This window comes from Archocentrus centrarchus, chromosome 12 (genome assembly GCF_007364275.1).
Source record: "Archocentrus centrarchus isolate MPI-CPG fArcCen1 chromosome 12, fArcCen1, whole genome shotgun sequence".
NCBI classification, from domain to species: Eukaryota; Metazoa; Chordata; class Actinopteri; order Cichliformes; family Cichlidae; genus Archocentrus; species Archocentrus centrarchus.
The window spans coordinates 19,138,755-19,161,965 of NC_044357.1; the positions used below are offsets into that span (position 1 = coordinate 19,138,755).

At 40.9% G+C, this 23,211-nt stretch overlaps 1 protein-coding gene across 1 annotated transcript in view; it reads right to left on the bottom strand.

Annotated features, from left to right (window-relative positions):
- unc13bb (unc-13 homolog Bb (C. elegans)) overlaps positions 1 to 23,211 on the bottom strand; it is a 76,850-nt gene that overhangs the window by 49,513 nt on the left and 4,126 nt on the right. The window contains exons 2-4 of the mRNA XM_030742976.1: positions 16,642 to 16,671; positions 3,214 to 3,313; positions 431 to 548 (exon numbers count right to left, since the gene is read on the bottom strand). Of these exons, the coding sequence (XP_030598836.1) occupies positions 431 to 548; positions 3,214 to 3,313; positions 16,642 to 16,671 (248 nt within the window). The remainder of the gene's footprint in view (positions 1 to 430; positions 549 to 3,213; positions 3,314 to 16,641; positions 16,672 to 23,211) is intronic.

A 23,211-nucleotide genomic window follows, 5' to 3' on the forward strand; every position in this document is an offset into this window, starting at 1 on the left:
ACCTTTACATGTATTCTTCAATTTATGCTAATTTTTAAATTGTATTTCAGTTTTTTAGAGTAACATTGTCCGTATTTGTACTATTTTTAGCTCCAACAATGTATTTATCTATTGTAATTTTTTTTTTTTTTAAGTAAAATTAGAAAGGCTTCTCTGATGAGATCATTGTTTGTTGCACTAACTGGAATTACTAAAATATATAGTTTTAAGGGAAGAAATGCAGTTGAAATCTAAAGGAGTGGTATTCATGTAAAGGTATAAATTAGATTTTTTTTGTTAATATTACTAGATTGGCATTATTACATTTAAATATGGTTAAATACTGTATCATATTACTTGTAATGGACGGATTTCCAGTATTTTTTTCCCCCTCAGAGTTTGGACTGAAATTTACTTGTACTAGACTTTTTGTGTGGGTGTAAATTCTCACCTCCTCTGACTGTTGGATGCTTTTTAATGGAATCCATGCAGTTCCCACCATGGTGTCCCAGATGAGCCCTTTGTTCCACACTTCAACAATAAGGCCGAGGTCCAGCCGGTTGATCTCACTGTGGAATTTCAGGTAATAAGCGATGTCAATAAAAACCCTTCCTGACAAACAGTGTGGAAAATGTCATTGAATAAAAGAACAAAACAATAACTGTAGTAATGAAACTTTATCAGATTTTTTAAAAAGTGAAGAAAGCATATTCAATGAACCAGAAATTTCTACACGACTGCTATCAGGCCCTACCATTGCTTGATAACAAAAGCTACTTCCTCATTTTGTTGTGTAATAGCTGTCATAATAATTTCCAGCCTTGTTTTGTCATTCAACACGCTATTCAAAGGGCTCAAAAACAGCTTGATGGCTGTAATAAAATGGCACATGAATTTTAAAAACAGCCACACCATAAGGGCATTTGCATATTCTCATCTGTGGCACTTTACAACTACTGGCAGACCAAACAAAAGCAAGATCAGAGAAAAGATAATCAAAAAGAGCAGGGGAGAGCAGGGGAGGGCGCTGAGTTTCCAGGGAGCCCAGGTGCAGAGATAAAGGCCTCCTAAATCATTTGCTCATTGAAAACAGCCCAGAATAAATAAATAAAGCAAGGTGTTTAGCTGTGGCTAATTTTAACAGCGAGACTTAATGTTGTTCATGTTGCTGTTTAGATTCAGTTTTCCAGTCATGCCAATTTTTGTTTTATGTATTACACCTGTCTTTTTAAACATGCAAAATAAGGCAGTGAATCCACACTTGTTGAACTGCAATCTATTTCCAAATACTCACCTGGAAAAACATGCTTCTGCTTCACTCAAAATGAAATTAATTGAGCTTAATTCTAATGGAAAGCATCATTAGCAATTTCAGTCTAAAACAACAAGGTTGCAGTACTGCACACAAAGCATGCAACTGTGAGTAATGCTCACTAACTTTAAGCATTGCAGCAGATGTTTAAACCCATTACAAAATGTTTTACCCCTATTAATGGCCATTTTGCATATCAAACACATATAGATAGATAGCAATTCAACTTAAAATCAGAGCAGTCACTTAGGTATAATTGTTTGACTGCTCATTAAAGCAAACATCTAATCAGCCAGTCACATGGCAGTAACTCAATGCAAGTAGGTATTTCGACAAACTGAGATTCAGAATGTGAAAGAATGGTGATTTAAGTGACTCTGAAAGTGATTCTGAATGTGTTTTTGCCAGATGGGCTAATCTGAGAATTTCAGCCCATCCGAATTTCAGATTAGCCCATCTGGGAGCATTGGAGATTTCCCTGCACAATTATCTCTGGGGTTTACAGAGAATGGTCCAAAAAAGAGAAAATATCCAGCCAGTGGCAGCTCTCTGGGTGAAAACGCTTTGTTGATGCCAGAGGTCAGAGGACAATGGGAAGACTGCCCCAAGCTTTACCATATGGGCTGCATCAATTACATTTTATTTATATAGCGCCAAATCAAAACAGTCACCTCAAGGCAAATGGACCAAATAGTTTGGACCAAAATCTCATGAATGGAGTTTCAACAAGGTGTCAGAATATCTGCTGAATACTGCCACGAAGAATCAATGCACTTCTGAAGGGGAAAGGGGGTACAACCTGATATTAGCAAGGTGTACACAACAGTGTAAAAATGTCAGGTGAGCAGATATATTTTTGGCCACTCATGTTAACATTTAAAGAAAAACTCTTTGGGAAGGACTAAGTAAGCTAAAGTGTCACTTTATTGTTTTTTTTTCTTTAATTATTATTTTGGGGAAGGGGGGGGGGGGGGGGTCATAATCGTTGTTATGTGTCAGTTTGAAGCACTACCACCTACTTTAACTTCATCTGAAGTGAATGAGCCCATTTTTCTTATTTTGATATTTCTGTGTTATTTGTGTGATTTAAAAGACAAGTCAGCTGTCAAAAAATATAAAGTATTTTCAAATATTACATAATATAAATAAAACATTTTCAAAAAGTTTACCCGATGTGTAAGCAAACATGAAAAATATAAGAAGTTTGTTTTTGACTTGTTACATAAAGGAAAGGTGCAACTGAATGAACAACTGCACTTTTTAATTTCCCAAAGTGAGACAATCACTACCTAACAGCCCAGTGCTTATTTGTTTTGTTCAAATTATATCTTAGGCAGTATATTTAAAAGTTAACATAAAAATCCTACTAAATTTACTGCGTGGTACATGCTAAGATACGAAGTTAGAAAATGTATAAGTCACACTTTCTGTTTAAACTTGAGCTGTGTCGCTGTAACAGATGGTATTCAGCATTTGCTGGAAAGGCTGGTGAATGATGTGGAATTGCACCTGGTGACACATGGACAGCTGGAGGAAGAAGGTCTGGAAAAACAAACACTGTTGCAAAAGAGGGAGTTCACAAAAGACAAACAGTGGCACGCATGCTACAGAGTATTAGCTCTAGTATCGCCACAGACGCATTTCACTGGGAAAGGAAAACGGGGAAATTTAATCAATAAATTATAAGGAGGAAATGAACAACAGCCGTTTTACAATATACTGCCCTGGAAATGTGTGGTTTAAAGGCTGTAGCTTTTAAACATTAGGATGAATACAGAGTAGAAACAACTTAGAAATAGATAAAAGTATGGATGTGATATTTGTGGCCCAGAGAGATGCACTGTGTGTTTTTTTTCCATTTATTAAAATATTATTTTTTTTTTATGATGAATAGTGTGATGCATCTATGTTTAATGACTCACAACATGAAATCTTGCTCCCAGCAGGGCTGGTCCCCACGCACAGTGATAGTTGTGCTTTTAACATTCTGCACCTTCAGCGTCACATAGGTGTTGAACTTATCTGAAACAGAGGAAAAGAGAGATTACAACCTCAGTTATAATGAGGAGGCAGCAACACAGTGAGAACATATAGAGGAGAGAGAGAGAGCTATGCATGAGTTAGAAAAAGAAATATATGGGATTCATTAAGCAGTAATGAAGGTACATAGTTTAGTGATAAGAATCTGGAGGGTCTGCTGTTAGACAGAACATTGCTTCCACCTCAGCTTTGTGTGGAAGAAAACGACATCAAGCATATCAGTGAGAACAAGAACAGAGAAGTCTCCTCCCCCAACTATGTCAAGCCAAAGCCAGGATAGGTCAGCAAACCAACCCTATGAGAGCCAAACCCTCACAGCAGATAATAGTACATGATCCAAAAACATAATTCTCTAGTACAATATGAATTGCAGCTGTTTTTTTTGTTTTTTTTTAACTCTTATCATTTGTCCTCTAAACATACATGTCGCAAAGGAAGCATGCCTGCTGATGATGTAATTAAGCTGGAGTCACTCGTGACCTGTTACTATTGCAGAAAAGGTCTCTGCCACTCCTAATACCATCATAACATTTGAGGCAACAGTTGACTGTGGGATCTACAAGCAAAGCCAAAATAATCCCTGCTGGAAGTCTACTGCCTGCTAAAAGCACTGAGACATAGACTGAAATATATGTTAGTGTGTATACAACTTTCACACCCAGTTATCTCCATCATCCTCCTTCAGCCAATGGTGCAGATTTTCTACAACTGTATGCACCACCTGTCAGGGAGAGCGAACGGATGAGGGATTAAGTGACCCATGCTAAAACCACCAGCTTTTCATTTCCTGTTGTGGGGTTGGGAAGCATCAACACGTGTCTGTTGATGTGCTCGATTTCCCTCATGTCATTACCAGTCTGGCACAACTCGTGGTCCTCACTACAGCTCAACCCCCACACCCCCACCCCCACTTGCACACACAAGCTGAGTAAGAGGAGGACTGAAAGGGATGTCTGTTTCTGGCTGTTGAATAAAATACACTTTATCATATCATAAGCCTCACAGCATAATTGCCCAACTCATTTTTAGGCAATAATTGGCAATAATGGAGGGTGAATCTATAGTGTTAGCAAAGTAGAGTGAGGTAGATATCTCAATTTGTCCAGAATATGACTCAGGTAATTATGCTATGAGGTTAGCAACATATCATGCAATACTACTGAGTCGCAATCACCTGATTTAAGATTTCAAAAGGACACCTTGGTATAAGCAGTGTTTTTCCACCGTCTATATCAGTGAGAGCAGCAGAAGTAGCTACAGCCAACAAAATGACTAGCAGATCAAGCAGAAAATGATATTAAAATGTGACACAAATTATCAGATATTGTTTTGAAATTTTTAGCAAAAAAAAAAAATAGTGCAAATATGTTCATAATAATATCCGTATTATCTTTTTATAACCTGGCAGCACTATTATAGTTCTGAGATTCTGATTTTCTGGATGTTTCCACCCAGATACAGAAAACCAACAGTGTAAGCACACAGTACAAACACAAATGTCCCTGTTTAGTCTATGGGAAACAAAGACAAGGGATCAGCTGTTCCTGTATAGACCAATCACATGACCACACTAAACAAAGATTACCCTGGTTCCTCCAGCAACATACTGAAACATTTACCCAGCAGTAGTGTTTTAACATAGCAGCCAGATAAATAAAATCAACTCTTGACACAATGGGACTGCAAGCAGTTGACACAGGTGGATTCATACAACATAGAACATAAATAGATACTTAAGACTGCAAACCTAAACAGTGTACTGAAAGCACAGACAGAATCCCTTCAATGGTACTGAAAACACCATCCACAACTGACAGGACACAGACCTAATTAGTGTCCTGTGAAAACCGTAGCAACAAAACACACACGGTATTAAAGTTGCCTGGGGGATGCTGAAGCTTTTACCTAATTAGATATTCCTTGCCTTGTGCCACACTTGGGCCGGCTACCATGAATAGCAGAGATGAGATAAGGCAAGAGGATGTATGGATTAGATAAGAGCCACTTAGTGGTTGCCGGCCCTTTACAGCAGGCGTTTTCACTTGATACGGCTGACACTATGTCCAGTGTTGAGGAGGAAGCAGCATTATTGCTTGGGAAAAAATAAATAAAAATAATTATTCACCTGTACACCAGTGTCCCACCAATATAAGAGATAAGTCTTGATCAGTACTGTATAGTTTTGAGGATGACAAAAATGTGTAGAATACACATATTCTGTACTCCCATATCTTGATATCAGCCAGGGTCCCTATTAATGTAAAAAAAACTTACATATAGACTTAAGAATTATTAAAATATGTTGTGCTCACATTCTTGGAAATAGGATTGAAGTGTAGAGTGTAAAGAAAAAAAAAAAATCAAGCTGGGACAAAGGTAATGTGCCACTGTGGCATTCGCATAATCTGCAAAATGTGAAGGCAGCCCCATTCCCACCAAGTTTCAGTAACCTTTCCCCAGTGCTCCCTTGGTCACCTATGCTGGTGTGCACAAACAGGGCAAGATGCACTGAGTTCAATACCGCTAGGATCAAGGTAGTTGTCTGGACCAGTTGGAATGTGGAAAACATGGCTGCTCATGTGAGACAGAGAGGCTGGTTAAAGCAGCTAAGCCAGAATCAGAATCAGAATCAGAATCAGAAGGTTTTTATTGCCATATGGGTGAACAGGTTCACAGCATTAGGAAATTGCTGCGGTACTTCGTGCTTACAGAAAAAAACAAATAAGTATAAAAACTATAAGACAATATACAAGTATACAAATTGCAAATATACAGAGATATTAGAGCTATAACTATAGCACAATATTACAAAATTACAAAATATACAGTGCAGAGACTAATTAAAAGATAGAAGAATGTAGACTATATTCCACTAATATGTACATCAGTGCAGTCAGACAGGTGCATAGACATAGGGTCATCAGCGTTTGTGGAGGGTGGTGGTAACAGTCTTAGGGTAATTGTTCATGAGTCCAACAGCAGAGGGGAAGAAACTGTTCTTATGGCGGGAGGTTCTGGTCCGTATGGACCGTAGCCTCCTGCCTGAGGGGAGAGGGTCAAAAAGTCTGTGCCCAGGGTGAGAGTGGTCGGCTGTGATCCGACCTGCACGCCCCAGTGTCCTGGAGGTGTACAGGTCCTGGAGAGATGGGAGGTTACAGCCAATCACCTTCTCAGCAGAGTGCACAACGCGCTGTAGTCTCTGTTTGTCCCTAGTGGTGGCTCCAGCGTACCACACAGTGATGGAGGAGGTAAGGATGGACTCAATGATGGCAGTATAGAACTGCACCATGGTCCTTGCTGGCAAGTTGAATTTCTTCAACTGCCGCAGGAAGTACATCCTCTGCTGGGCCTTTTTGATGACAGAGGTGATGGTGGGCTCCCACTTGAGGTCCTGGGTGATGGTAGTTCCCAGGAAGCGAGAAGAGTCCACTGTGGTGATGGGGGTGTCAGTCAGGATGATGGAGGGTAGAGGGGCTGTGTGCTTCCTAAAGTCCACTATAATCTCCACTGTCTTCTGGGCGTTCAGTACCAGGTTATTGTGGCTGCACCAGGACGCCAGACGTTTGACCTCCATCCTGTAGGCCGACTCGTCCCCGTCTGAGATGAGTCCGATGAGAGTCATGTCGTCTGCAAACTTAATAAGCTTGACAGACTGGTGGTCAGAGGTGCAGCAGTTGGTATACAGGGAGAAGAGCAGAGGAGAGAGGACACAGCCCTGAGGAGTGCCAGTGCTGATGGTCCGGGAGTCCGAGACATTCTTCCCCAGCCTCACGTGCTGCTTCCTGTTCGTCAGGAAGTCAGTGATCCACCTGCAGATGGGATCAGGCACGTTCATCTGGGACAGCTTTTCTTGGAGGAGATCAGGGATAATGGTGTTGAAGGCAGAGCTGAAGTCCACAAACAGGATCCTGGCGTAGGTTCCCTGGGAGTCCAGATGCTGTAGGATGAAGTGCAGAGTCAGGTTGATGGCGTCGTCCACAGACCTGTTGGCTCTGTAGGCAAACTGCAGGGGGTCCAGAAGGGGGGCTGTGAGGGACTTGAGGTGGGACAGCACCAGACGCTCAAATGACTTCATGACCACAGAAGTCAGTGCCACAGGTCTGTAGTCATTTAGTCCAGTGATCCTTGGCTTCTTGGGGACAGGAACAATGGTAGCGGTTTTAAAGCAGACAGGCACGTGGCAAGCCTCCAGTGAGGAGTTGAAGATGTTCGTGAACAGTGGGGCAAGCTCGTTAGCACAGTGTCTCAGTGTGGCAGGTGAGACACCATCTGGGCCTGGAGCTTTGCGAGCTTTGACACTCCTGAACTGCTTTAGCACCTGGTCCTCCTGAATACAAAAGACTGTGGGGGTGGGGGAGGAGGGGGACTCTGGGGTGGGAGTCCTTGATGATGTGGGCTTCTCTGAGGTGTGGGGAGTGGGGGAGGTTGGGGGGTGAATATTTGTGTTGGCTGTATTGTAGTTGGGACTGGTGGAGGTGTGAAGGCTGCTGAACTGATCATCAAAACGACAATAGAACTCGTTCAGTCTATTTGCAGTTTGTAGGTCGTCTGTGGAGTGGGGGGTTTTAGGCTTGTAGTTGGTAATCTGCCTAAAACCTTTCCATACAGAGGCCGCGTCGTTCTCTGAGATCTGCTGCTGTATATTCTCAGAGTGATGTGATCTAGCAGTGGCCACTTCCTTGCTAAACCTGTACTTGGCCTCTTTGTAGCAGTCTTTGTCCCCACTTTTAAAAGCCTCCCTCTTCTCTATCCACAGCTGCTTCAGTTTGGGAGTAAACCAGGGTTTGTCACTGTTATAACACACCCTGGTGCGTGATGGCACAATGCTGTCCTCGCAGAAGTGGATATACGAGGTTACAGTGTCCGTGTAGTCATCCAGACTGTCACAGGCAGCCCTCATTGAGTCCCAGTCTGTAGTTTCGAAGCATGTGCGGAGCTCCTCCACAGCCTCACGGGTCCACTGCTTTGTTGTCCTCACCACAGGTTTTGAGAGCTTCAGCCTCTGTCTGTACGCGGGGATCAGGTGGATCATGTCGTGGTCAGAGAGGCCGAGTGCAGCGCGGGGCACTGCGTGATAAGCCCCGCTTATCGTGCTGTAGCAGTGGTCTAGTGTCTTCTCCTCTCTGGTCGGACATGTGATATATTGTTTATATTTGGGAAGTTCCTGTCTCAGGCTGGCTTTATTAAAGTCCCCAAGTACGATGATAAGAGAGTCCGGGTATGTCCGCTCCATGCACAGAATCTGCTCTGTGAGCGCGCACTGGGCCTCGTGCACGTCCGTGTCCGGCGGGATGTAAACAGCGGCCAGTATGAATGAAGCGAACTCCCGCGGAGAGTAAAACGGTTTACAGTGAATGAAAAGATATTCCAGTGAGGGAGAGCAGTGCTTAGCAATCACTGTCACATCCGTACACCAGCCACTGTTTATGTAGAAGCAGACTCCTCCACCTGTAGCCTTGCCGGAAAGCGCAGCTTGCCGGTCTGCGCGGAGGAGATGAAATCCCTCCAACTGGAGCGCGCAGTCCGGTATCTCCTCACACAGCCATGACTCCGTGAAGCATAACACACAGGATTTGGAAAAGTCTCTATTCATGCTCCTCATCAGTATCAGTTCGTCCATTTTGTTCCTAAGTGAACGCACGTTGGAGAGGAAAATCCCAGGTAAGGCTGTGCGTAATCCACGTCTCCTTAGCCTCACAAGCACGCCAGCGCGCTTCCCTCTCTTTCGGCGTCTCACTTTCTGGGCCAGAGTGTGTAATAAATCCGCCGCAGATGCGACAAAAACAGGAAATAAATCCGAAGGTGTTGTGGACCTAATGTTGAAAAGCTCTTCTCTGGTGTAAGAATACCCAGAAGAGTGTCCAGACACAGAAATAACGCACAAAAACAAACAAAACAGAGCGCACCGAAGTACCAGGGCATCCATTCGCGGCGCCATCTTGGATCGCCACAACAAATTCTTTGGAATGGATGGATAAGGTAAGAAGCTACATGTATGTGTGTGTGGAGAAGTTAAATGGCCTATTTAAGATCGCAATGACTGTTCAGAAATCTGTACTTTGTTTTGTCATATTTGTTAACCCCTTAACTGGCAAGGGCCCGGTGACGGGCTGTTTGTAGTCCCTTTTATATGGCAGGCTAGACCCTCCCATTTTTATTGACACGTCATTCGGCCAATCATGTAACTGGCTGCACCAAATCACCTGACAAAGCTACGTGACGCCCTCTGAGTATTATTGGCTCTGGGAAACCCATTTCTTAACATGATTGGCCGAATGAGGTGTCAGTCAAAATGGGCGGGTCTAGCCTGCCATATAAATGCACTTCATTCGGCCCGCGGACCAGACGCAGCCGATTAATAGGCTATGAAATGGGTTGTTCAGAGCCAATAATGACCAGAAGGCGTTATGTAGTTTTTGTCAGGTGATTTTTTTGCTGCCAGTTAAGGGGTTAAAGTTTGATGGCTGGGTTAGATGTTCAACAAGTTGCATCTTACTATCTAGCTAACTGGTATACCTTTAGTGATCTGTGGCATGAACACTTGATCTACAGTGCTGTTCAGTACATGCTTACGAAAAAACTGGAAATTTTAGAATGACAGAAGAGAGGAGAGAAATCGAGCATATTTATCTTGCAAAAGCAAACTTCCTAAATGATGATAAAGACATTAAAAATGAGAAGCAATAACTGAATTAGTAACTGAATTGAAATGATCGCCGATATTGATTTGACATTAACCCTGCATACCACACGGATAAACTCACTTCAGTGTAATTTGTGGATGTAGTTTTTGAAAAAGGGAAGGAAAGAGGAGTAAAGTTTACTTTACTAGAAGAATGTGGTTCAGATAGGATTATATGATATCAAATGATTAGTGAATCACACCCAACTATGTCAATGCTCTCATTCAGGATTGTTTGACTTTCACCTTCACTGTGGTTAACCTCAAATAAAGCAAAGGATGGAGGGCTGCCCTCATTATTTTTAGAGGCTTGGGACTCTCAGCCACTCCCCAGGTTTGTAGTCTGCACACATCTGCTGCTCTCCCCTCCTCCAGTGAATGATTTACTGTTGGGTGGGTACCTTTGCTAAATAAGTACATGAAAACTAAATGAAGACCACTAACACCAAACACAAGAGGATAGCAAGTCTCTCTGGTTGGATAGTAGATAACAGGGTGCAGACCACTACTAGTGGAGGGAGGTGTATAATATTGCAGTTGCTGTGAAGTCTACAACATCCAAACCTAGTGAGTGGGAGGTTGACTTACAACCCATTACCCTGAAAAGGATAAGTGGAAGAAAATGGATGGAAGTCAACTTGTTAAACCAGGATAAAACAAAAATAATAAATTTCAGGGAATTAATTTCTAGAACTGCTATAATATTTAACCCAAGTTCAACAAAGTTGTTATATGCCAAACACTATATGTTATTTGGTTATTTGCATTAGCACATTTACACCAGTTTTAACCATTAGTGTGGAGATTTAATGAGAACCCCCAGATGCTGGCAGAATGATTTTAAATAAGACATTATAGAGTAGTCTTCATTTGTACACCAAAAACCTTTATTTTGAAACTCTTTGGACAAAAAAAAAACTACAATGTTGATTCAAGTTGCCTAGCCCAGACTGCAGCTGACATATAAAGAAAGATTATATATTGTCCATGTTTGCACAAATTCAAACATGTGCATGTGCGCACACATACATTTGCTTTCCAATACACACACACGCACGCACGCACGCACGCACACGCACACACACACGCACGCACACACACACACACACACACACACACACACACACACAGTGAAAACAGTGAGGGCATGCCAGTCAATGTGCCGTCAAGCGGAAGAATCAGATGATCATGTGAACTGTGGGGCGATGTTTTGAGGCCTGGGAATCACCACTGGGCCCTCAGTCAAACGTTTTCATTCATTATTGATCAATGATGAGTTTTCTTAGTAATAAATTAGTCAGGAAAACGCAGGCAGCTGGAAGACTGACATTTCAACATCAGGACACTCATTAATATTGCATGCAACACAAAGCATAAATCTGTCAGAGGAATTTTAAACCATTGCTGGGACCTTCTCATGTGTAAGCTCTTTCTTCAAAAATAGTTCTCAATTGAATATAGTGCCCATTACTTAACTTGGAAGTCTATACTAGACTTTGTTAAAAGTGAACCCTGTGATTATAAAAAAAAAAAATACACATCTAACAGCACAAGCTTCTTATCAAGTTCTAGTTTCCTGTGGAAATCAGTGGATAGTAAGACAGTAGAGCTGGTCCAACTAAGTTCACCTTACAGTCTACAGTTAGAATATTCTCTAGAAACACTTCATGTAAATTTGCCAAAATAAGGCCTAAAAGCTATCCAACTGCAGGTGTGGTGAAGGCACAATACAAACATCCATCCGAGACCAGCCTTATGTAAACTTTGAATCCTCTTCCAATAAGTCACATGTCATCCTGAGACTGAGAAGTGATATGTTCAGTAATTATTGAATCAACCCTGTTCCTTCAGAGTCTGTTCCTTCCTGCTATTCACACAAAATAGAAATAGTGGCATAATGATCATACAATGGAGAAATCTGATATTGTTCCAAAGATGTCAGTGCTGCCACTATCCTAGTTGCTATGGGGGTTTGTCTGGAATATAGATACATAAATAAAAAGAATGAAACTCTGTTCCAGAGAAAGGACTGCAGTCTAAGAAATGGTAAACACACATTAAACCTGGCCTCAAAAAATTGTTGAATTCACAACAGCACCGCAGGAAGACAGATACAAACTGGCTGCTTTCAGTCTACAGTGGCATCAAACAAAGTTAATACATTTGGTGTTCTAAAGCTCTTGCAGGCCTGTGTTTCTCACTTTTTCATTTAATAAAAAGTGACTGGCGTTTACATTTTGCCTCTGAGAGATGCCTGGCTTAAGTGAATTACACTTAATGTTTGCGCTGAGACAGGTGTCACATGTTGTTTGGCCTAGAAGAGGGAGGAGGTCACAGACAAGGCCAACAAAGTCTCACAATCCCTCAAAAGTCTCAATGCTACGAAGCCCTTTGAAAATTGACAATACAAAAACCCCACAAAATGGTTAGTTTTATACCAAGTGAGGCATGAGTAACCTCCAACAGCCGCTTGACGCAGGCTACAACAGCAACTCAACTCCCGATTTGAAAAGGCAACAGCGTTAAAAAGTGAATGCATTGTCTGGAAGGTAATGCCTTTTTCTCCAAATTCTTTTTTTTTTTTTTAAATGCCTGTCATGTCTGGCAGTTTTTGAAATCTGAATCAATGGTGCCCTCAACTCACTGTGACATAGGTGTCACCACCCCTTTAAATGTTCTGGAAATTTTCCTTTTCAACTGTTTTCCCTATTTTAACCCATAGAGCCCTTAAGTGACACATGTTGAACAACCTGATGTGGTTACGTGACATGTCATGTGAGTTTATATTACCTTGACAACATTTCCAAGATGTCGGTGTGCCTGACTGGCACATGTCACAGAGCTAGCTAATTTATTTCAGTCTATATTTCATTACCATTTTATTTGTTTTTGTAGCATAAATAGCAAAAAACAGTACAGTGTTCAAGATGCACTAGCAGTCATTCAATGATGACAGTGAGTTTGAGGGGTGTGAAGCTAGCTCAGATAAAGACCCTGACTATACTTTCAGCAGCAAAGACATTGAAAATGATGAGTCTAGTGCAGGGGTGGGCAACTCCAGGCCTCGAGGGCCGGTGTCCTGCAGGTTTTAGATGTGCCCCTGATCCAACACACCTGAATCAAATGGCTGAATTACCTCCTCAGTATGCAGTCAAGTTCTCCAGAGTCCTGCTAATGACTTCTATATTTGACTCAGGTGTGTTGGATCAGGGACACAACTAAAACCTGCAGGACACCGGCCCTTGAGGCCTGGAGTTGCCCACCCCTGGTCTAGTGAGTCCTGTGATTCGGATGATAGTGTACCTTCAAAGGTCAGAGTGTCACACCTCCAGAAACTCCTCACACTCCTCTGCATTTCAGAAAGTTCATCACATCAGACATGCTTGAGTTACTGAAGGAACAAACAAATCTGTACAGTGTAAAAAAATCTGAAAATCACTAATGTAAACACCTCTGTCAAGGAACTGGAAATATTAATTGGCCTCTACCTACGCATGGGTCATTGTCAGCTGCCAGAGAATTGTGCATATTGGGAAAAGGACAAGATGCCTCATGGTGGCAGACAACATTTCACGCAACTGCCTTTAGACCCTGCTCGCATCCCTACATTTGACTGACAACACTGATATATCAAACAGGCATGCAGAAGATAAGTGTTGGAAGAACTGCCCCTGGATCAAGATGTTTCACAAACAATGCCTGGAAGTCTCCCTTGAGGAGCACAACTCTTTTGATGAGCAAATGGTATCCTTCAGGGGTACTCACAGGCCAATAAGGGAGTATGTGAAAGGCAAGTCCCCTTGAGGATTAAAAAACTGGGCCCTCTGCTCTTCATCTGGAATCCTCTGTGATTTTCTGGACTATGAAGGTGTAACTGGGAAGAAAATCTCACTTGGCATGGGAGATGATGTTGTGGTCAAGCTGTGTGAAACTCTGCCATCAAACCAAAACTACAAAGTGCAGACCACTTTTCCACTTTACCCGCACTAGTTCTTGAGCTTCTACAGTGACAGATCTACTTTGTAGAAACACTCAGAAGCAATCGCTTGGCTGGGTGTAAGGCTTGAGAATGAGAAAGGTCTTGCCAAGAGAGGCAGAGGGGCTGCTGAATAGAAAAAGAGGAAGGCATCGCCATTGTCAAGTGGTATGACAACAAATGCATTACCCTGATCACCTCTTAGTGTGCCATGGAACCTCAAGACAAAGCTCAATGCTGGAGCAAGTCAGACAAATCATTTGTGGAAGTCAACTGGCCACAAATTCTGAAAGAGTACAACACATACATGGGAGGGGTAGACCTCCTAGATGCATGTGTTGGTAGACACAACTACCACATGAGATCATGAAGGTGGTACCTGTACCTGTTCTGGTAGACCATAATGCTGGCCATGGTAAATGCATGGTTGCTATACCATTGTGACTATAAACTACTTGAAGTCAACAAGCCAGTGAAACAAAGGAGCTTCCAGACAAAGGTGGCATCAAGCTTAATTCTCTTGCACTCACAAAGGGGTCGACCAGCACAACATCTCCACCTCCACCATTAAGGAGAGTTCAAGCTGGAATTCCTGAAAATGTTCGCTTGGACCAGGTTTCACACTGCCCTGTGAAATGTGACAAGCGTGGCCGCTGCAAAATATGCAAGGTAAATGCAACCACGACCCTCTTTGCTTCACGGAGCCTTTGCTTTACGGCGTCTTTACTTCACGGAGGAAAGAAATTGTTTCAAGTGTTACCATTCAGCCTATGCTAGTGGCGCTAACAACAGTTCAAACATGATGCAGTTGACATAAAAGTTAATGTTTTTGCACTTTTAATGCACTTTGGTTTTGAGCAAGAGCAGTTTATCAGTCACTGTCTCAGTTTTGTTAACAGTTAGTTATTTGTGAAGACCTCTAGCGGTGTGCAAATTTTTGTGTTATAAAACAACTCTAAGGAGGATTTTGTTGTTGAACCCAAGAGATAAAGTTTTTATTTTGACACACTGTTGTGGAAATGATAATAAAAAGACAAAATAGTATGGGTAGCCTAGTGGTAAGCGTGCCGGACCCGGCAGCGGAAGGTCGGAGTTCGACTCCACCTTCTGGGAATACAAACCTAAATGGTCTCTCCAATCTCACTGTACATCCTGTGTAATGACAATAAAGGCATTCTGTTCTAAAATGTGTCACTAAGCAAGAAAACACTATTAAACAAAATCATTTTATTGAGGATAAAATTTACAATCAACACCCAACGTGTCTTATGAGTGACATTTCAGAGCTTTGACACTGGGTATGGCATTTTGATCTGTGATCTGTTCATTCAGAATTATAACCCCTATAATTTTCCTCCAAGGAGAAATGGGTGTGGGTTCTTATGGGTTAAGCATGCCATGTGCACAAATGCTGACTTTTGAATTTGAGTTTTCCACCTCAGTGCATCTTAAATCTCTTCTGACCTGAGTGTTTTTGGATCTTGCAGCAATGTATTAATTAACAGTAGTTTTCAGAAGTGCACTCCCACTACAGAATCACATCTGTTTTTAATGTAGCCGTGCCTAAGAGCCAGAAGATCACGTCCATTCTCTATTTTCAGCTTTGTGTAGAAGGTCAGAAACCAGAACTGAATGCTTTCCTAGAATCTTTTAATGATATTATGTATGGTTTCCCAGAATCTGATTATGACAAAAGTTTTCAATTTTGCACTGAGTCATGCTTAAATCACTGAACTATATTCCTATGCAGAATGATGAACCTCTCAATTTTTTATTTTTGAAAGACTCAGCCTTTCTGGAACGCTCTTTTCATACCCATTTCCCTACCTGATGTGTTGCTAATGAGCATAACTACTTGTGAAATAAAGGTGTTTCTTTAGCATTACACAACCTTTCCAGTCTTGTGCTGCCCCTCTATCATTTTTTAATTAACCTTAAGATTTTAAAAAGTTATAAAATAATTAATTCTGCTTAATTCACATTTTGCAAGAAGTCATAGCTTTCTCAAAAAAGGTTCATAACAAAATTTATAGAGGTCATTCAGGCACCAAATAAGTAAAATCTCACCGGTAAATCCAAAGCTAAGGTGACTTTGTATCGGTGCTCCTGCCTGCGCTTGCCAGAAATGTCAAGGGCTTAAAGGTAGGCGTGAGCCTGAACACCAGAGGGATTTACTTAGTTGGATGGTCTAAGGATTTGGACAGCACTGATCTATGTCCACCTGCATGGCATGGCACTGAAGGACCCAGGATTACGTAATGCAAAATCAATCCTAGCCTGCAGTGACTTGCCAGAATTTAAGCAATTAACCTACATAAGACAAATGGCATATTTCCAACAAGGCCTATAAGAAGCAATCTAGCACTAGTTCTAGCCAGCAAACTGTATATAAGTCTGAGTGTAAAAGTTTAAAATGGCCTCGTCATTGGGTAACTGGATAATTTCATTTACAGTTCAACACTGATCACAGTTCAGATATGCTGAAAACAAAAAAAACATAATCAAACAATCCCACACCTTTCATGGCACACTCGCTCCAGCTGGGCAGCTTCTCTGATATTTAAATGGGTGTTACAAATGTTAAAAATCTGAACAAGGATTAAGTAAAATAATCTGACAATGGGAAAGATTGTGAATAAAAACAGTTCTTACCTGGTGGTCCCTGGAGCTTGGCTTTTTTCACTGCAAAACACAGACATGCACAAAAAATATTAAGTCAGTGACAACAATTTAATTTGCACTTATTTAGAAAAAACATCTTACTATAAACACACAAAATCTCTGTGTTTACCCTCAAACTCCCCCCTACAGAATCAGGAGATGAGAAACCAAAACTGACACAGGTACATCTTAAGCCCCTGAAGGCTCCTATACTATGATGTCATTAAGTTGCCAAGCACACACCTACACCCACCAATGGCCTAAATGACCCATCTATAACGTTTATGCACCTTTAAGATCTTATAAAAGCATTGTATAATTTTAATTCCACGACAGTAACATTTGATTTACATCCAAAAAAAAATTCCATTATGCTTAAGAAATTATGATGTAATTTTGCTTCCTAGCAACCACAAACCAAACAATATTGCAGCATGGGCATATACTACTGTGATGTAATGCTCGTTTAGCAGAATTTTGTAATCTGATGGAGAAATAGAAATTCAAATACTGTTAATACACTGTTGAATCAAAAGATAATTAAAACAAAAAAAGATGAGCCTGAAATCCAAAACACCCATACATAAAATAATCAGCTCATGTTATTGGAAACTACCAAATTACTCAGTATGTAGGCAAGTAAGCCATGAGTTAGTGCAACATAGAACAAATGACAAATATAAACACATGTAACCCTTTTCCAGCTTGAACACAACAGAACTGTCTGAAAAAAAGAATCTTTACACCATTTATATATCTTAACTTCATTTATGAAATTATTATTTCATAGTCAGTAGTTTTGGTAAGTTCATAACCTCATGAATCAGATGCATAACAGCCGAGTTATAGTACAAATATACTTGTAAGTTTCATTTAGAATTATATTTCCAAATCTGTATTATATCAAAAACACACAACAGAAACCTTTAAGTTAAATCAATGAAAAACGGGTTAGGAAAGACTGGCACCTCAATTTTATTAGCACTGACAAATCTTTCTTTTATTGGATTGCAAAATCTGAACTTTGATATCATCATGAAGCATAAGCCTTGACAGCTGCATCACAGAACTTAACAGCTGGTGAACAAACAAACAAAAAACAAATAAAAATAAAACAAAGGAAAAATGGGACAGGCAGATGACTATTAAGATACAAAACAAAACAAAAATATTTGATAACAGCAGCCTCCAAAAATAATTTATGGGAAAAAACCATGTGCTGCTCGGTTTTGGTTCACTATTCGACCTGCCATCTTTAACCCCCAGAATGCATCTTTACAATAATGTTTATGGGATTGTGAAGCGATTTGGAAGGGATTAGTTGTGATTGCAGTGGCAGGGTTATGTGTGCAGGCATATAACCTACTAAACCTCTAAGGCCTGAGCTGACAGATGGGCAGAACGGGATGATGGAGGCACAAATGATGCTTTCATATTTTAATGTACCATCCCCTGTCTTCTTTCTGTGGACATTAAAACAAGGGTAAAGAGTTTTTGATTCCCTCCTGTCTAAATAAGAATAAGAATGCATATTGAAGTGGCATACATCAAACCTAACAAATATAACCACAAATGGAAACTGGAAGGACTAAAAGTCAAAGACTCCAAGAGTTCCCAGAATTATCCTTTAGGTTAACAATGGGGAAAAAAAACATTTGTCCTCCTCCAGTGTTTCCTATCTAGTACATACCTCATTGTGGAGCAGTGGAACATTTCCACAGCAGTGTAATTATTTTTTTCCACTAAGTCAAATGAGCTGGCGGTGGCCTTCTTTTCTAATTTGCATGACTTAATATTGACAAAGAGCAGGAGGGCATTAAACCAGAGAGAGGGGTGGAGGGGCATTATGGTGGAAACTGATGCTTATCATTTTCTCTCCATGCTCACTTTGATGGGTGTAGCTGATGTGTACCTACTGTTTTACAAACAGTTTCTTTCTTTCCTGTCATATTACCTGCTTGTGAACTTACTTTGTTTCAAATATATTTATGCAGTTCCATGCATACAGGGACACTGACCTTGTCGGTCATTGTCTGTGTGTGTCTATCAACTATGCATTAGTTTAGTGACTGCATAGTACATAATTATACTTTTGCACTGAGGAGAAAAAAATCCACAGACAGATGCATTACTACCTGTATGTCAGAAAAAGGTCACATGTGAGGCAGTTCTTCCTACAGTAAGTATACAACTTTGACATGATGACACAAACTAACTCACAAAGTAAAACCATCACCAGCTGCACTGTTTCAGATGGTAAATATTGAACACAGTCTCACAGCAGTTAATAAAATGGTCAAAAACTTTAATCTATTGATTCACATTTTTGGACATGAATTTCAATCTTTGTTCACGTTACTAAAGGCAAATTTCTCAGCATTATTTTCTGGTCATTGAACACCACTTCTCATCAATCTGGTCTCCTATGTCCATGGACTTGAAAAGAAAAATTTCCACTCTTAAAAGACCATAAAATTCAACATTTGGAGCTCGGAGAGGTTCATGGTGGAGCAAATTATCTTGCCACTCATGCCTGAGACCCAGGTTCAAGTCGTACAAGCCAGGTTTTTTGCATTTTTTTTTTTTTTTTTTTAAATATAAATCAGGGTCCTAGCCTGCGGTTGATCGCCTGGCGCTGCGTCATGCTGAGGTTGTCTTGCACCAGGCTGAGAATTTCACCAGTTCACTGTCGGAACTCTTCTATCACTGCAATTAGCAAGCGGGAACGAACCCCGCCCCGTCACTGATACCAGACTGATTTGTTTTCTCTCGCTAGATCGCTACACTATAGTATTATTTCACTGCAATTTGCAATCTACCACCAGGGACGGTCAGTTTTGTTCACAATGTGCACACGTGATCTTGCAATAATGCTGTTCATGCTTTGCTACAGAAAGCAAAAGGGCAACCAGCGTGAAGGCGAAGGGGAAGAAGCACAGACATACATAAGTCTGAAGGAGTGGGAAAGGGGAGCACTAACGGTAATTTCGAGCTTCCTATTAAACATTCATTCCCAGGAGCTCAGTGTTGCCAACTAAGCAACTTTGCTGCCATAGCTAATGACTTTTCAAACCCCCCAGGGGCTTTCTTTCCCAAAAAGTGACAAATTTAGCAACTTCGGTGACTTTTGTAGATAGCCCAGAAAGCTGAAATCCTCCACCAACACTGTGCTTTGTATAAACAACACTCATACCGCATCCCTTTGCTTCGGCATCATGCGGACTGCTGTATACACAGAGCACTTGTAATGTGACTATCTCATCATCACAAAATCCTGCAGCTTACTGAGTGACCTGAAATAAATGGCTAACAATGTTCAAACAGTTGTGATTTTTCTACTGTGAATTAAACTAGTGTTATCCAGATAACATAATTCAAGGAAAAAAAACAAACAAAAAAAACACTAATTTCAAAGGACCTACTCTGATTTTAATGTTGCAGTCTTATTACAATTCTGATGTTAAAAAAGCCATTGGCTAAATGACAGACTTTGGAGGTACTTCAACTCCCTGAAAACAGTCTCTATTCTTGCTTTCTTCTGTATAAAACATGACTGAAAACCAAATAATTTTACCGTTCAGAAATAATGTTTTTACCAAATTTTTATTGAGGGTTTAATGGTCACATATTCAGTTAATCTGTTTTTATTCAGCTCTGTAGGATTAGGTCACCGTCACTGACTACATAAACAAACAACCTACAATTGCCAAAAGGTCAGGTATAAATAATGAAACAATGTTTTAACTCTGAAAGAAAAACAGAAAAAAAGGACAATGTTAAACAACGGGAAACACAGGCACAAAGCAGGAAAATAGGAACAGGAAATGGCACCAGAGTCAAAGCAGTGGCATACTTCCGCTTTGTGTCAACTGTTGGATCTGATCACTTGGAGCCGAAGAGGGAGAGAGAGCAACAGATGGCCAGGGGATTACTCCCACAATCTCTAAGCGCTCTGTCTCACTCTGCCTTTCTCTCATAATTCCTCTACTCTGCTGCTTACTGCACTCAACCCCTCAGCTTCAAGTTCGGTCACTTTTATCTCTCTATTGCATCCTTTATATTATTACTTTTTTGGAATAACTCCTCAGTCACTCACTCAGCTGCAGGAAAAAAAAAAAATAAATAAAATCAGCCAAGCAGACTCAAAAAGCAAGCAGCACTGATGTAGTTGGGATGACTGGTGTAGTGCACTTATATAAACTTAATCTTTGAAACAACTGAATCACAGCAGTGTTTGTGTGATATAAAAAGCTACTTCCATCGCAGATTTCAACTGAGAGCCACGTCAGCACAAAAGGCTCCATATCCGGAGTGAACACCACTAACCTTGTAATAACACAAAAGTAACAACATACGAGGCACAGTCGATTCACCAGCACCAAACAAGTAGCTTTACGCTGATAATTATTGCTATGAAAATTGTTTCAAAATAATAATAAATAAATCCTCATGGAAATAAGCAAAACTGACAAAGGCCACCATTCCTGCTTGCCTGTAACAAGCCCAAAACATTACTCACACAGAACAAAGAGATGTGGTGCATTTGAGTGACATAAGGCCTCAGGCACACAGGACTAGAGACAAATTAGCCAAGACCTGGCAACCTCCAATCACTAGAAACAAACATGTATCCCCCAAGTGGTTGCAAGTGGTTGCTGTAGGTCGCTGGCAAAATTGGTCACAAAGAGGGTGCTGCACTGAAAACCTCCTTGCTTTGGTCACTATCAAATTGACATAGTTGCCATAGTTTGCATTAAAGGCATCAACTTGTCTGTAAACCTTTGCTAAGCTGTAATAAAACTTGAAAGAGTGACACACAAACTGGAAATGGAGAACTTTCGCCTTCAAAGTAAAAGCTGGATACAGCTGTCCCTAGGGACTAGTGGTTACCTGGTGATCACTGGTTAGTCTCAAGGTCTGAGTGAATAGGGCTTTAGCAATCAATTTCAACGCAGCTGCCAGAAAACACCTGCAACTGGTCTCTAGGCCTGTATGACTGGAGCCTAAGCTACTGTATCTATAATTTCTTGTTGGGAATAGTTTTTCATCTTGATTGAAAATCAGGATGTTGCACCATTCGAGACACTTAATACATGCAGGCCTTTACATGCCGTTGAGATCATGCTCAGGCTAATTTGGCTTGACTTGAATTCAGAATCACTTAAGTAATGCAACCCATATTTGCCTGCTGTTTATAAATGTACCTGCTTTAATGTTCAACATCTCAGTACACTGCTCCACAGTTTGATTAGTATCTTCATTTCCCAATTATCTCAGTGATGTTTCCCATTCCAAGGGGATCACCACAAAAGCTTTCTTTCAACAGCCATTTATAAGCTTTTACAGATTCCTCATCTGTCTTCAAAATGAATAAGATCTTTGTACTAGTACCAACTACAAAACATGTGTGACTGACTCAATCAGTCACATAATAGTTGTCAGTGTCAGGAACATCATACATGCACCTCCAGTACTGCAGCATCATGGCTTCCACGTGAGCCATGTGTCAACTCAGCCTTGACCTGATGCACAGTAAGAGTTTCCCCCAACATGTTCACTTGTAAGGGCAACCACTTATCTGTTGTATAAAGACATTGCCATGGTGATGAAGCATCTCAACTAGCAATAAATAGGCAAGACTGTCAAGCTGTGCTATCAAGGGATGAGTCACAACATCAGTTAATCACACAGCTTCTGCCCAAGCACCCTTTAGGCTAATCTGCTCTACTCTACCTCGTCCTCTACCCTTTAATCTATTGGCTGCAACTCCTACTAGCTTTAATTTCACTAATCAAAAAAATAATAGTCTGAAAGATTTACAAAGGTCCTCTTTAGTAGAATAACTGTTGATTTCCAGAGACACTGAGATAAACTTTTTCAAACAAGTGAGATCAAGCGCATTTCCTTCTTGTGACCTTTTCCTTGACAGAAGCTTTTGTCTTCCGCAGCCTGGTGCACAGGTGTCTGAATACCGCCCGAGGCTCACTGTTCCATTGTTTTTTGATATTTTCTTTTCCTTTTTTTTTTTTTTTTTTAAAACCAGAAAATACATTGATATTTAAACAGATCTCCTTTTGTTGGACATGTTATAATCTCCACACATACAAAAGTTGCCATACCTTTCTGCGGCATAACTGTGACAAAAAGATGATCCAAATATGCCAATCCACAATGAAATGGATGTGTGTTCCATTTGCACTGGTAATATAAATACCAGTGACTCCCGTAGTGCTAACATTGCTTGGAATAAAGCAGGGTTCTAGCTAGCAGTCGATGACCAGCCGATGTGCCAGGCTGAGGCACCGTCGTGCCGGCGGAGAATTTCAACTGTTAGATATTGGAACGGATCGCTATCACCACAGTTTGCAAGCGCAGGCATTGCTATAACTTCATGTTGCGTCTCCACATGTAACTGACACTTGTAACACAAACATTTGTGAAAGAATGGCTCGCTCTTAGGAGCTCAGTGAATTCCAGCGTGTTACCATGATAGGATGTCACCTGTGCAACAAGTCCAGTTGCGAAATTTGCTCATTATTAAAATATTCCACAGTCAACTGT